This window comes from Hakea prostrata, chromosome 4, assembly GCF_041222555.1.
Source record: "Hakea prostrata isolate BN-2017 chromosome 4, UWA_Hpros_2, whole genome shotgun sequence".
Taxonomy (NCBI): domain Eukaryota; kingdom Viridiplantae; phylum Streptophyta; class Magnoliopsida; order Proteales; family Proteaceae; genus Hakea; species Hakea prostrata.
This window is the reverse complement of record NC_142603.1, coordinates 23,202,813-23,214,850: the sequence shown is the minus strand read 5'-3', so window position 1 is coordinate 23,214,850 and position 12,038 is coordinate 23,202,813. Positions and strand designations below refer to the sequence as shown.

Here is a 12,038-nt window from a genome sequence, read left to right as displayed (position 1 = left end):
AAGTCCAAGGCTTGTGTCTTTCTTGGTTACAGTCTTTATCACAAGGGTTATAGATGCTTAGATAAGGACAATGGCAAGGTATATTTATCTAGACATGTTATTTTTGAAGAAAAGGAATTTTCCTTTTCAAATCTCCCATCACACCAATCATCAAACAAACCACCAGTCGAACTTATTTCTCTACTGTTTTCATCCCACAAACCCCACTAAATGTGCCTCCACTCACTTCACTTTCTTCTTCTCCTATTTCAATCAACCAACCATTACAAACAACCCCTACAATATCATCACCAGCCATATCAATGGCAAATCCAACCCAAGATGTTAATCAATCCCCACCAACAATAGACCAACCACAGCCCCAACATCTCATCCTATGATTACTAGGAGTAAAACCAATTCCGCCAAACCAAAAACCCCTCTCTCTTTACTCACTATTAGACACCCAATAGCTCAAACCTTTCTCACCACCATCTCCAACATCCCAACTGAACCTAAAACCTACAAATCAGCCTCAAAAGACCAAAGTGGATTGATGCAATGCAAAAAGAATACAAAGCCTTGATAGACAATCAGACTTAGAACTTGGTGCCTTATTCTAAGGGTATGAATATTGTAGGTTGTAAGTGGGTGTACAGGATCAAGACAAAAAGTGATGGTTCCATTGAGAGATACAAGGCATGATTAGTTGCCAAGGGGTTCAACCAGCAGGCAAGAGTGGACTTTCATAAAACATTTAGTCCAGTTGTAAAGCCAGCCACCATTCGGACAGTATTAACCGTTGCACTATCAAAGTCATGGCCAATACATCAACTTGATGTGAAAAATGTCTTCTTGAATGGCAACTTAGCAGAAAATGTTTACATGGAACAACCACAGGGGGTTTGTTTCCACATCTAAACCAACACATGTTTGTCATCTACAAAAAGCAATTTATAGTCTCAAGCAAGCTCCACGAGCTTGGTTTCACAGATTCAAAACATACCTACAAGGAGAAGGTTTCAAGCAAAGCGTGACAAATTCTTCCATGTTTACACGCAAAACCCAAGGTACAATGACAGTATTGTTGTTATATGTAGATGATATAATATTGACAGGAGCAAATGAAGCTGCAATTCAAGAGGTTATTCAAAGCCTTAGCAAAGAATTTGCAATGACAGATTTGGGACACTTGCATTACTTCTTAGGAATTGAGGCTAATCGAAGTTCAGATGGTCTTTTACTCACTCAAAGTAAATACTCCATCGATTTATTAAAGTCTACAGGAATGGAGACTTCAAAGCCATGCACAACCCCAATTGCAGTTGGAACAAAGTTATCATCAACAACAGGTTATCCCTTACCTGATCCAACACCATACAGACAATTAGTAGGAGCCTTACAATATCTGACGATCACTAGACCAGATATCTCCTATGCAGTCAATCAAGTGTGTCAGTTTCATGCAATCTCCCATAGAAGATCATCTACAAGCAGCAAAACGTATTTTACGTTATGTCAAGCATACTATTGGTGCTAGTGTTCTCTTGAAACCAACCCAACTTTCTTTCATAGCTGCTTACACTTATGTAGATTGGGCAGGATGCCCAGACACACGCTGATCAACTAGTGGGTTTTGCATTTTTTTTGGGTATAATTTATTATCATGGTCTTCCAAGAAACAACCTACAGTATCTAGATCAAGTACGGAAGCTGAGTACAAATCCCTTGCCATCACAACATCTGAGTTACCATGGCTTTCTTATGTTCTATGTGATTTGCAAGTGCAACTTCCAAGAGGAATGGACATTTATTGTGATAATGTGTCTGCAACACAAATGGCTGCAAATGCTCGCACAAAACATATAGAAGTGGACTATCATTTTGTCCGAGACTTGGTTCAGAACAACACCATAAAAGTGCACTTTGTTCGGTCAGATGATCAAATTGCAGATGTGTTTACTAAGGGCTTAACATCACAAGTTTTTTTCAAGCATAGAGACAAACTCTTGCACTTGCCAATGCAGAGTTTGAGGGGGGATGAAAGACCATAACGGATATGTTATGGTTTGAATTTGATTTTTGAATTCAAGTTTTTAATTTTGAATTCAAATTTGAATATTGTAAACGAATCTTGTATAAGAGCCATGTTTATTTATAAATACATAAGACTTACCCATCAAGGTAAGCAACCTACTTATCAAAATTAGAGTTTTTCTTTGCATTCTTTCAGTCTATTTATAGTTTTTACTTTTGAACCCTTTTTATGCATTCACATTAATCATAGTAGGGTTCTCAGGGCTTCATCCTCATAATCAGTAGGTCATTGAGTAGCTAGAAACTTCTTTGTGTTCTTTGTGTTGTTGCTCTAAATAGGGTGTATGCAATAGAGATATATAACATCATGATGCAACGACAACACATTACACAAAGAGTGGCGTGGCAGCAATGTGCGCCATGCCGCTCATTGCCCGCAAACCCTAATTTCAGCCTTGCCTTTTAGGTTCGGTGCTTTTTCCAAAATGTTTTACCATGATAGAACGTGTGATGCCAATTGCCACATGCCTCGTCAATTAACTCCAAACCCCTTATGTTTCATTGCAAAGAACATTCTCTCATTATTCTCAAAATAAGTGGAGGAATTTTTTTAATGAAGGTATATGGGAGGATATGGTGTAATTGAATATGTTGTTCTTTGCTAGAAGTACAAATCGAAAATATGAAAGAAGAATTTAGAAAAAGTTATTCTTAATAAAACATAAATATTTGATGAAAATTAGGAAAAATGTCAGAAGTGGGATTTGAACCCACGCCTTCTCACGAAGACCAGAACTTGAGTCTGGCGCCTTAGACCACTCGGCCATCCTGACTAATTGATTTTTTAAGGCCATTAATCACCTCAAACCAATATTTTGATATGTCTAAGTTTCAATTTATTTATGGACTTCGCAATACTTCAAGGATAGACTAGCCTGAAAGGCCAGCTTCGGCGCAAATACAACCATTTGGCCACCTTCCATTCATTGGCTCAAAGATTTTTGCCCAATAGCTCCGGTCTCTCTGCCTGAATAAATCTATTTCCTACCAAAAAAAAGAAAGAAAAAAAACTCCTTGTAAAAGCAAAATCTGAATTCCGATCTTCTATCACGTTAATAACCCTAACTCGTACACTGTCAGTTATTTTATAATTATGTTTGTTAAGAGTTGAGAATCATGTAGGCAAATTGCGCACACCTTGACTATATCATCAAGGAATAGTTTTATAATAAATTAAGTATACGACAGGACTTTGCCTTCAATCCTGAAAAGAACTAAACTCGTATTATAAGTCATTGATATTTTTCAATTCTTGAAAATTCAGTTATATTATTTTATTAATACTTTATAGAAAAGATTTTAGATGATTTGTATCTTCGAAGAAATATTTTATACTAACTTTTGCTTATGAATTATATTCTTTTTTTAACTATATCTAAAAATCTGTCGACTGTTGAGGCTGTCATATTTAAAAAAAAAAAAAAAAAACAAAAACAAAAGAATTAGAACTTTTTGGTATGTATGCCAATGTTGATCTTTTCTTGTCTTGATTTTTAATTATTAATATTATATATGAGTATTCCTCTTTGGAAACCAAAAGAATAAAAAAATATTACATTTAAACAAAAATCTAATATATACACAAGGAAGAACAATTGAAGATCTAATTTAACAAAAGTAGTTCATACACCACAATAACATGCTTTATTGCTCATCTTTTTGGAAACTTTCGTGGAGGTTTATGATGTTCCACCACTAATTGTGTTGTATTATTTTTAATATAATAAAATAATAAATATTTCATTTAAAATTGGATTTATAAGTGCGAAAACTTTCCTTTGGATATTTTAGGAAGTGTGTTATAGTCCCACTTGGAAACGGTGTGGACCGTTAATTATAGGCCCTATTAACTTGATTTAATATCGCTGCCGTTGTGCGTGCCTCGAAGACGTCTTTTTGATCACGGCGTCTAGGGGGGGTGGTCCATGTCATCTTGTGGTTCACGTTGGCATTTGTATCCCTAGGAGGTGCACCCTCGGGGCCCTCAATGTCTATAATCCTCTCTGCTTCTCCGCGAGATCCGTTCGGTTTTGTCGCTGCCTCGGCCCGGTTTGGCTTTTGTATCCGGGGCGGTTGGTCCTCGCCCTTCCGTGAGGGGCGTCGCTGGCGCTCGTCCGGCCCTCTATTTCTCGTGCTCCGCCGGTTTCATTTTCACAATTGTCCCCCAACTCCCTTTCATGTCCATATTAAAATTGAGATATGCAAAATAAAAGTCACATCAGAAGAGTACTCTTTGTACAATTAATCAATAATATCTACTTTTAACCGTTTTTCTGAATGATTTATTTTTTAAAATTGTTTTTGGTAAGAAATTATGTATATATATTGTTAGAGCAAACACTAAAAAATCACAAACAACAATAATAACAAATTGAAAAGAACTTAGAAACTTAATGTTGTTTATGCATCAATGTAGAGTGCTATGTAGATGAAAAACTTTTGCTATATAAAAAGAAAGTTATAATAAAGATCTTTCAACCAACCACTAGAACAGCGTTATAAAAATTCTCGCTCAAAATCCTACGGAAAAAAATCTCAAAAATCTCACAATGACCTAACAAAAAACCATATTGTACGTATTTAAGATTTTAACATGCTAAACGGGTCGATCCATCGAGTCATTAGTATCACCCAACAAACATATATTTATATTCATATGAGTGCATAAGACAGTACAAATCGAGTTTCAATTGGAGAATATGTCCATGTGATAACATATAAATTTATATTTTATATGAATTCATAAGAACGTCCAAGAGAATATAATGCACAAAGCCTTAATATATCCAACCTTTACCTTTTTTTTTTTTTTTCTTGGGGTTCAAAGGCACCATCCAACCTTTACTTTTATTTATTTATTTATTTTTTTTTTTATTAGGAGTTAGACAAAAACATGAGAGGATGATTTTTTTCCCTTTTTCTGGAACAATAGATTTTTATATATTTGAGGAAATAATAATATTACATATGCCATCTGCAAGAGTTGAAGTCATGATCTCTTTACTGAAAAGTATAGATTATAGTCATTATACCACTCAACCAACCCTGCATTGGTAAGTTAATGACTCCAATAATCTCGAAGTTGTCAGTGGATGATGACTTAGAACAAAAATCATTATTGAAATGTTGTAAATTTCACGTTCTACTTTTAAATCTTGAGTCTGAACTTATTTACAATGGAATTTTATATACACAGAAAAGTACTGTTGCATCCTTTATTGTTTTTTAACAAATACCGTTGCATCCTTTGACTTTGCCTCTAGTTGCCAAAAGAAAAAAGAGTTTTTTTTAATTATTTTTTTTATTTTTTATTTTTATTTTTTATTCTTATTATTTTTTTTTTTTAAGTTGATGACTCAAGAACCGAGTTGATGATTCAAGAACAGTTTTGTTTTTTTTTTTTTTTTTTTTTTCTTAAGTTGATGACTCAAGAACTAGTAGCTCAATGACTCAATCCCCTGACACGGTTTTTTTTTTTTTTTCCTAAGCTTCTATTAATTAAACTCTTTCATGGTTAAGTGGGGTTTGAATGAGAGGCACGTAGGCCCATGTGAATGGGGTTAGTTTTTTCAAAATTTTTAGATGGGTCAGAGTAAGGGCGTGTTCGGTAATGTTCTTAGAAAACATTTTTAACGTTCTTTTGTTATTTGGGAATGAAAGAATGGATTATAGGCATTTATTAAAACGGTTTGTTCTTCTTTTTTTTAAGAACGGATCGGTTAGAAAAGTGGTCTGAAGACCGTCTTTTGCAAAACATCAAAAATATATTTTACCAAAGAACAAAAATAGAAATGATAAAATTGGTCACGATTGAAATTTTAGAATGAATTTATGAAACACCAACTTATTCTAATAGTGTTCTGCAAATATTTTAAGAACGGATATATCAACTGCCAATTTCTAAGAAAAAAAAACAATCTTTTTAACACAAAAACATTAAAAAAAAAAAAAAGGTTTTGCATGAGAACTAGTCTCATAGATCGGAAACATTACTAAACGCATACTAAGGTTTCATGATTAAGGTTTGGGAGTCCAAGTCACCTCCTTGTAGTGGAGCATAGACTACTCTCTTGATGCTTCTTCACCACAAAATTGGGTAAGGGACCCATTGAGGATTTTAAGTTTAAATTATTATTACATAGATGTGGGTCCCACAACAATTTTGTAGTGAAGAAGCATAAGAGGAGCAGTCTACGCTTCCCCAACAGGAGTTGATCCAAACTCAAGGTTTAGGGATCTAGGACTAGACTTTTATAATTTTAGAGTTATAATTCTAATGATCTAAGATTAGGGTTTGATAGTATTAGGGTTAGGGTTTGGGAATTACGGCAACAAGAAATTAAGGTTGGAAATTTAGGGCAGCCAAGAAAGTAGAGTTTAAAATGGGATTTGGGAATTTTGAGCAATAAAGGAATTAGGGTTCAGAATAGAGTTTGAGAATTTTGTGTAGCAAAGGAATTAGGGCTTAGACTAGACTTTGGTTGTTCCATAGGCTTGAAACTAGTATAAGGTCAACAAGGTTGGAGGAATGAGGTTCTTAAGGTTTTGCACAAATCTAACGATTAGATTGACGTAACTCTGACATTGAATTCTAGAGCGGTATGGTTTTGTAGTGGGTTGGTGGAGTTCCTTGTTCAGAATGTGACTGAACTCTCTCTTCCTGGAATACTTGAAGCTTGGGAATCATTTAACTTCTCCTCCAAAATGCAAGTAATGAGCTCCTATGTCAGATCTCCTTTATCTATTGGCATTTATGGCTTTATAGGAATGAAGTTCAATTTAAAGGTGTTAAGAGAACCCCACTTGAGGTGGCACAAAGGGGTGAAGTAGCATTTCGGGAGTTCTGGTCTTGCATGAGTGAACGTGGTACAGCTGGAATGGAGGTCCATAATCAGTTCCCCTTGCCGGATCAGGTAGGGGAGGAGTGTATGTTGTATTGTGATGCATCTCTAAATCCAAAGATAGGTGAAGGTGGTATTGGTTTCGTAGTATGGCATCTTGGTGAGATTATTGTAGCAATGCTCTATACCAATGGTGTTGCCTTCAGTATTCACAAGAGAAGTTTTGGCTCTCAGGGAAGGCTTGCAGTGGGTAAAGGAGCATGGTTTTGATGTTGTCAAGGTTTTTACAGATTGTTTAGGACTCCAACAAGAGCTTCTGAAGCCTAACCCTCGCCCTCCGTTGGAGGCCTCAATAGCTTTCAATGATGTGCTAGATCTCAAAGTTGTGTTAAACTTGTGTTCTTTCGTTTTTATTCCTAGAGAGGGGAATGGATTTGCCCACTCTCTAGCCCGGAGGGCCTTGGTTGTCCCAAGCAGGACCTACTAGCCCGTTTCCTCTCTAGAAGCTGGGGTGTATCATGTCCAGCCTTCTGTGCCATTTGCTTGGCCTTCTTTTGAATGAAACTCTTTTTACCAAAAAAAAAAAAGACATTGAATTTTGGACCTATTGGGTTGTGGACTCATTGAGGTGAGCGTTTATTTATTTATTTTCACACACCCTCTCTAACCTTTCTATTTATTCAGGTGATAATAAGAGATTATTTCTGATAAAATTTAAACAAAAAGCCAGAAGTGGTTGTAAATAAATTGTTGGTTCAAGCTCTGCACTAGATTGGAACAAGTTTTGAGGGACTTGCTTCTTTTCAAACAAAGTTGCCCACATCTTGCTTGATTTTGCTAAAATTCAGAGAGTTAACCTTCCTTGCTTAGCCCAATATTCACTCTTGCAATTCCTCATGAAGCCCAGACTAGCCCATCAAATGGGTACTCCCCCATTAATCCATTCTATCTTATCTTACCCCAGTTATTTGGTTGACCCTCGGCAGGGTTCTGTAATAACTCTCAGTATCAACAACATTGCCGACACATTGAACTGGTTTTGTTACATCAATGGGAGTTTAACTAAACTAAGCAGGACCTGACTAAAAGAAGCAAAGGCGCCTTTGTTGCTCGACACTTAATTCATCGAAGCTGAGAATGAATTCGGTTCTATAGGGAAGGAATGAAGCTAGAGCTTGAGTAAGCTGTGGTTGTTCAACTACTGACCCAGAGACCTCAAAGATCTTCCTTCCATTCTTTGCTAAGCTTAACTGTGAGGAATGTAAATGACCACCAGAGATTAAATGACCATTCACACCCAAATATTGCTAAGAGATCATAGATGGCAAAACCAAGAGATAAGATTGTCTGCATACAACAACAAGAAGAAGCCTTGTCCCAACTAAACGGGTCAGCAACATGGATTCTTGCCCATCAATCAGTTCTGTTTGAGGTCATGCTAGATACAAGGCCTAAGCTTTACAAGATTGTCTGCATTCAGTCTAGAATTATTATAATCTAGAGACCTGAGTTCCCTGCTACAGCTGAAACTGTAACACAGATTGAAAAGATTCAAGTATCCATACTTCCATTATGCAGGTGCTCATGCCTTAAGTTGCACTAACAAAAAGAGTTTCTGGATACCAGAAATAACTTATTTAATGTGTAGGGCAAAAACAATTTCCCTTCACATGAATGGAAGCCACACATCCAAGTACTTGGCTGTTGACTTGCTTCAAGAACTCCAGTATTTATTTGCAATCTGGAATAAAGAAGAATATGTTCCTAGACCAGCACTGATGATGCCCAATGCAGCTATTGAGACACTCAGAATTACCTGAAGAAAGAAGACAATAATGAGAAAAGACAACTTATAGGGAAGACTTTGCTTTTACGCATCTATCATCTTTCATTAGATTGTCAATTTTGGCAGCCCCAAACAAAAGAACAAGCGTGGGGGGGAGGGGGGGGGTAAATCTTAATTTAATATTGCAGTCGACTAAGGCTCAGAAATCAGAGGTTCAGCATTGCCCAATATTATTCTTGTCTTATGAACAACACCAAGATGAGACCTGCTAATTAGGTTCTCTATGTTTAATACTTATACATTGCTTTTCTTATTTCCTGTTATGTAAAACCTAAATTATGGTATTCCATTTTTTTTTTTTACCACAAAACGTTTTTCTTGGTCATTTCTCTCTCATCAGAATCAAAATATGAGTAACTGAGGACATAGCATGCTAAGATGGTCCAGACAGTTCAAAAAACATCTCTCAGTTAAAAGATTTCAATATTTCCTGAAATGTAACATAGGAGTAATGCTCCAGTAGATTAGTGATAGTTCTGATTAATTTGAGGTAATTTATAATAAAATGAAGTCACACGAAATTCTGATAATTTTGGTGGCTCTTCCATTTGCAATCTGGTTGGTAAATTGGCTCTTCCATTTACACTTGTGGTGGCAGCAAAACCTCAGAAAATGGACCTCCAAATCTAGATCCCTAAAAGAAATTTGGAGAGCCATCTGTTTTGACGTTTCTGCTTGTTTGCAGTCTCTTCCCCACCTCCTAGTTTTTGATACCCCAAGGAACAGGAATACTGTTGTCTCCTGGGATTAGGTTCTCAGCTTTTGCCCTCTAGTATGATGGAACTCCCCCACCCCACCCCCTTTCTACCCTCCTTCCCCTGCTTGTACATTCTTTTCCCCCTCTGGACCTTGGTTAATGATTATTTCACTCATCCAACAAAAAAAAAGTAATTAAGTTTGGAAGCAGATATGGTGACCCAGTTCGATATGCCACTGCATGATTTTGGATTCATAACACCTTATATCTGAAAGAAAATGTAGTAAATAGACAGTCAAGTCAACTTTGTTAAGATCCAAATTGAGTCTACCAGTTTTAAAACACGCAGCTGATTACCAGTCAGATGGACTAGAAATACAAATGTGGAAGTCAAACTCAAAAAACCCGAAAACCTAAATCAGAAAAGGGCTTTGCTCTCCTTTATAAAGGGGTCACGGTTTTACTTCTTTGACATCTTATTGTGTTCATGTAGTGGGACTTTGAGACAATGCCAGTTAGCTATATTGTTTTTTTGGATGAATAAAAAAGTCATTAACAAATGGGAGAGAAAGGGGAGGGGAAAGAATACAAGGGACCAAGGGCAGAGCCCGGGCAACCAACAAACAAGCGCAATAGAGGCACCTACCAAACAAGTAAAGCAACAGAGAAATGAATGCACTAGACTAGGATTCCGTCCTATGCTTTTTCTTTTCTTTTCTTCTTTTTTTTTTCCCTCCCCGTGAAAGACTTAAAGTTCACAAGGAAGTCTCCATCAGGATGGTAGTAATCCTCCAGGACATGAATGCTTCTTTTGCAGCATTCATGATCAAAGGCAAGCGAAGGGGAGGGGTTTCAGCCACGGGAGCAATCTCTAGAGCAATTTCCTCACGAAAGGAGGGAGGGCCTAAGATGGAGGGTTGGGGGTAGCAGGAGTTGGGTTGCAAAGGGGAGTGGGGGTGGGAGAAATGGGGTTGGTTTGAGCAAGAGAAGGGGAAATGGGCTTGGTCTTAGAGTGGGTTTGGACTGAGAGAAGGGGTGTAGACTGGGAGGTTGGGAGGAGGGGAGGGGATGGATTGAGCCAATAAGAGTGGGCCAAAATGGGTCGACTAGGCTCGGGGATTGGGTCAATAAGGGAGAAGGCTGAGGGACCAGGAAAGTAACAGGGCTGGGGTGATTGGGGCATGAGAGGGGAAGAGATGGAGGAATTGGACCCATAATGGTGGGCCCATGGAGGCAGGGTGAGTGGGAGAAGAGGGAAGAGAGAGGCAATGGGAATGACTTGTGCAAGAAAAGCAAGGTGGAGCAGAGCATGAGAAAAGGGCAGGGACTGGTCAAGGAGAAGAGACAAGGAAGAGGAAGGGGTGGGGTTAGGCAGGCAGAATAAGAAAAGGAGCACCGATTAGGCTTGAGAGTTGGGGGGGGGGACAGTTGTTCCAGGGCTGGCAATGGATACAGCAGCGGTATTCGCAGTGAATGTGGCAGGATTTACAGCTGGTGGGTCTCAAACAATGAGGTCATAAGCGGCATTAGAGCAGTGATTTATGGCTGGTGGGTCTGAAATGTTGAGGTCGAAGCAGCATCAGTGGCGGAAAAAGCAACTGGCTGGGTCAGCTTCGACTGCCAGGAGGACTACTATATTGTTGATGAATTACAGAAATTATTGGAGCACAGATATTGCAGATGTTCATTGAGTTGGGAAACTAATTACCTCTTGCTAAAGTGGCACCATGGGGGCATTTGAAGAGGAGGGAAGAGATAACGGCAATATTTTGCTACTGGTACCTGTGGAATTCATTTTCGTACAAGGCCCAGCAGCCAAATTTGCTCATACAATAATCATAAACTTCTGCTTTATTTTCTTCTTTTTGGGTTATTATTAATGAGGCAAAGGGTGCACTTGAATGCTCAAGTTGTTTGTATCCAAGATGCCACACTAATAACTACAAGGTTGCTTTCTCAGACGTGGTAAAGAAAACAGAGAAAAACATTCATTTATTTGGTTCAATTACAATTTCACCTGTTAAAAAGAATCATATAGATAAACTCAGTGTAGCAGAAATGAGGTTGCTAAGATGGATGAGTGGCCGCAAAACTAGGATGGATAAGATAAGAAACGATCATATTAGAGTTGGTCTGGGAGTTGCTCCCATAAGTGATAAGCTTAGAGAAAGTCGTTTGAGGTGGCACGACCACGTTCAACAGAGACCTATAAATGCTCCTGTATGGAGAAGTGATATAATCCATATTGAAGGAACTAGAAGAGCTAAGGGTAGACCTAAGATAACCTTAGGAGAAGTGGTAAGAAAGGATATGTATAGCTTAGGCCTTGTATCTAGCATGGCCTAGAACAGAACTGATTGGAGGGCAAGAATCCATGTAGCCGACCCCATTTAGTTGGGACAAGGCTTATTGTTGTTGTTGTTGTTTTAGGAAATCGATCAAAAACAGAAAAAGGAAATGAAACTCACTTTTCTCACATCTCATCCATTGTTTCAGCACGATCAGACAAGCATTTCAGAAAATCTTTGCCCTTCCCCTTTTTCCCCACCGGGGAGCAGGAAAGGTGTTGAACTTTTCT

At 37.9% G+C, this 12,038-nt stretch overlaps 1 protein-coding gene and 1 non-coding gene across 2 annotated transcripts in view; both read right to left on the bottom strand.

Annotated features, from left to right (window-relative positions):
* Nucleotides 1-2,765: 2,765 nt before the first annotated feature.
* On the bottom strand, nucleotides 2,766-2,849 carry TRNAL-CAA (transfer RNA leucine (anticodon CAA)). Its single transcript has one exon. It is a non-coding gene; the product is annotated as a tRNA-Leu (tRNA).
* Nucleotides 2,850-7,571: 4,722 nt separating this feature from the next.
* The window catches only part of LOC149018543 (Transmembrane amino acid transporter family protein), a 50,892-nt gene continuing 46,425 nt past the window's right edge, over nucleotides 7,572-12,038 (bottom strand). Inside the window, exon 12 of the mRNA XM_089152745.1 lies at nucleotides 7,572-8,733. Within this exon, the coding sequence (XP_089008871.1) occupies nucleotides 8,632-8,733 (102 nt within the window). The 3' untranslated portion in view covers nucleotides 7,572-8,631. The remainder of the gene's footprint in view (nucleotides 8,734-12,038) is intronic.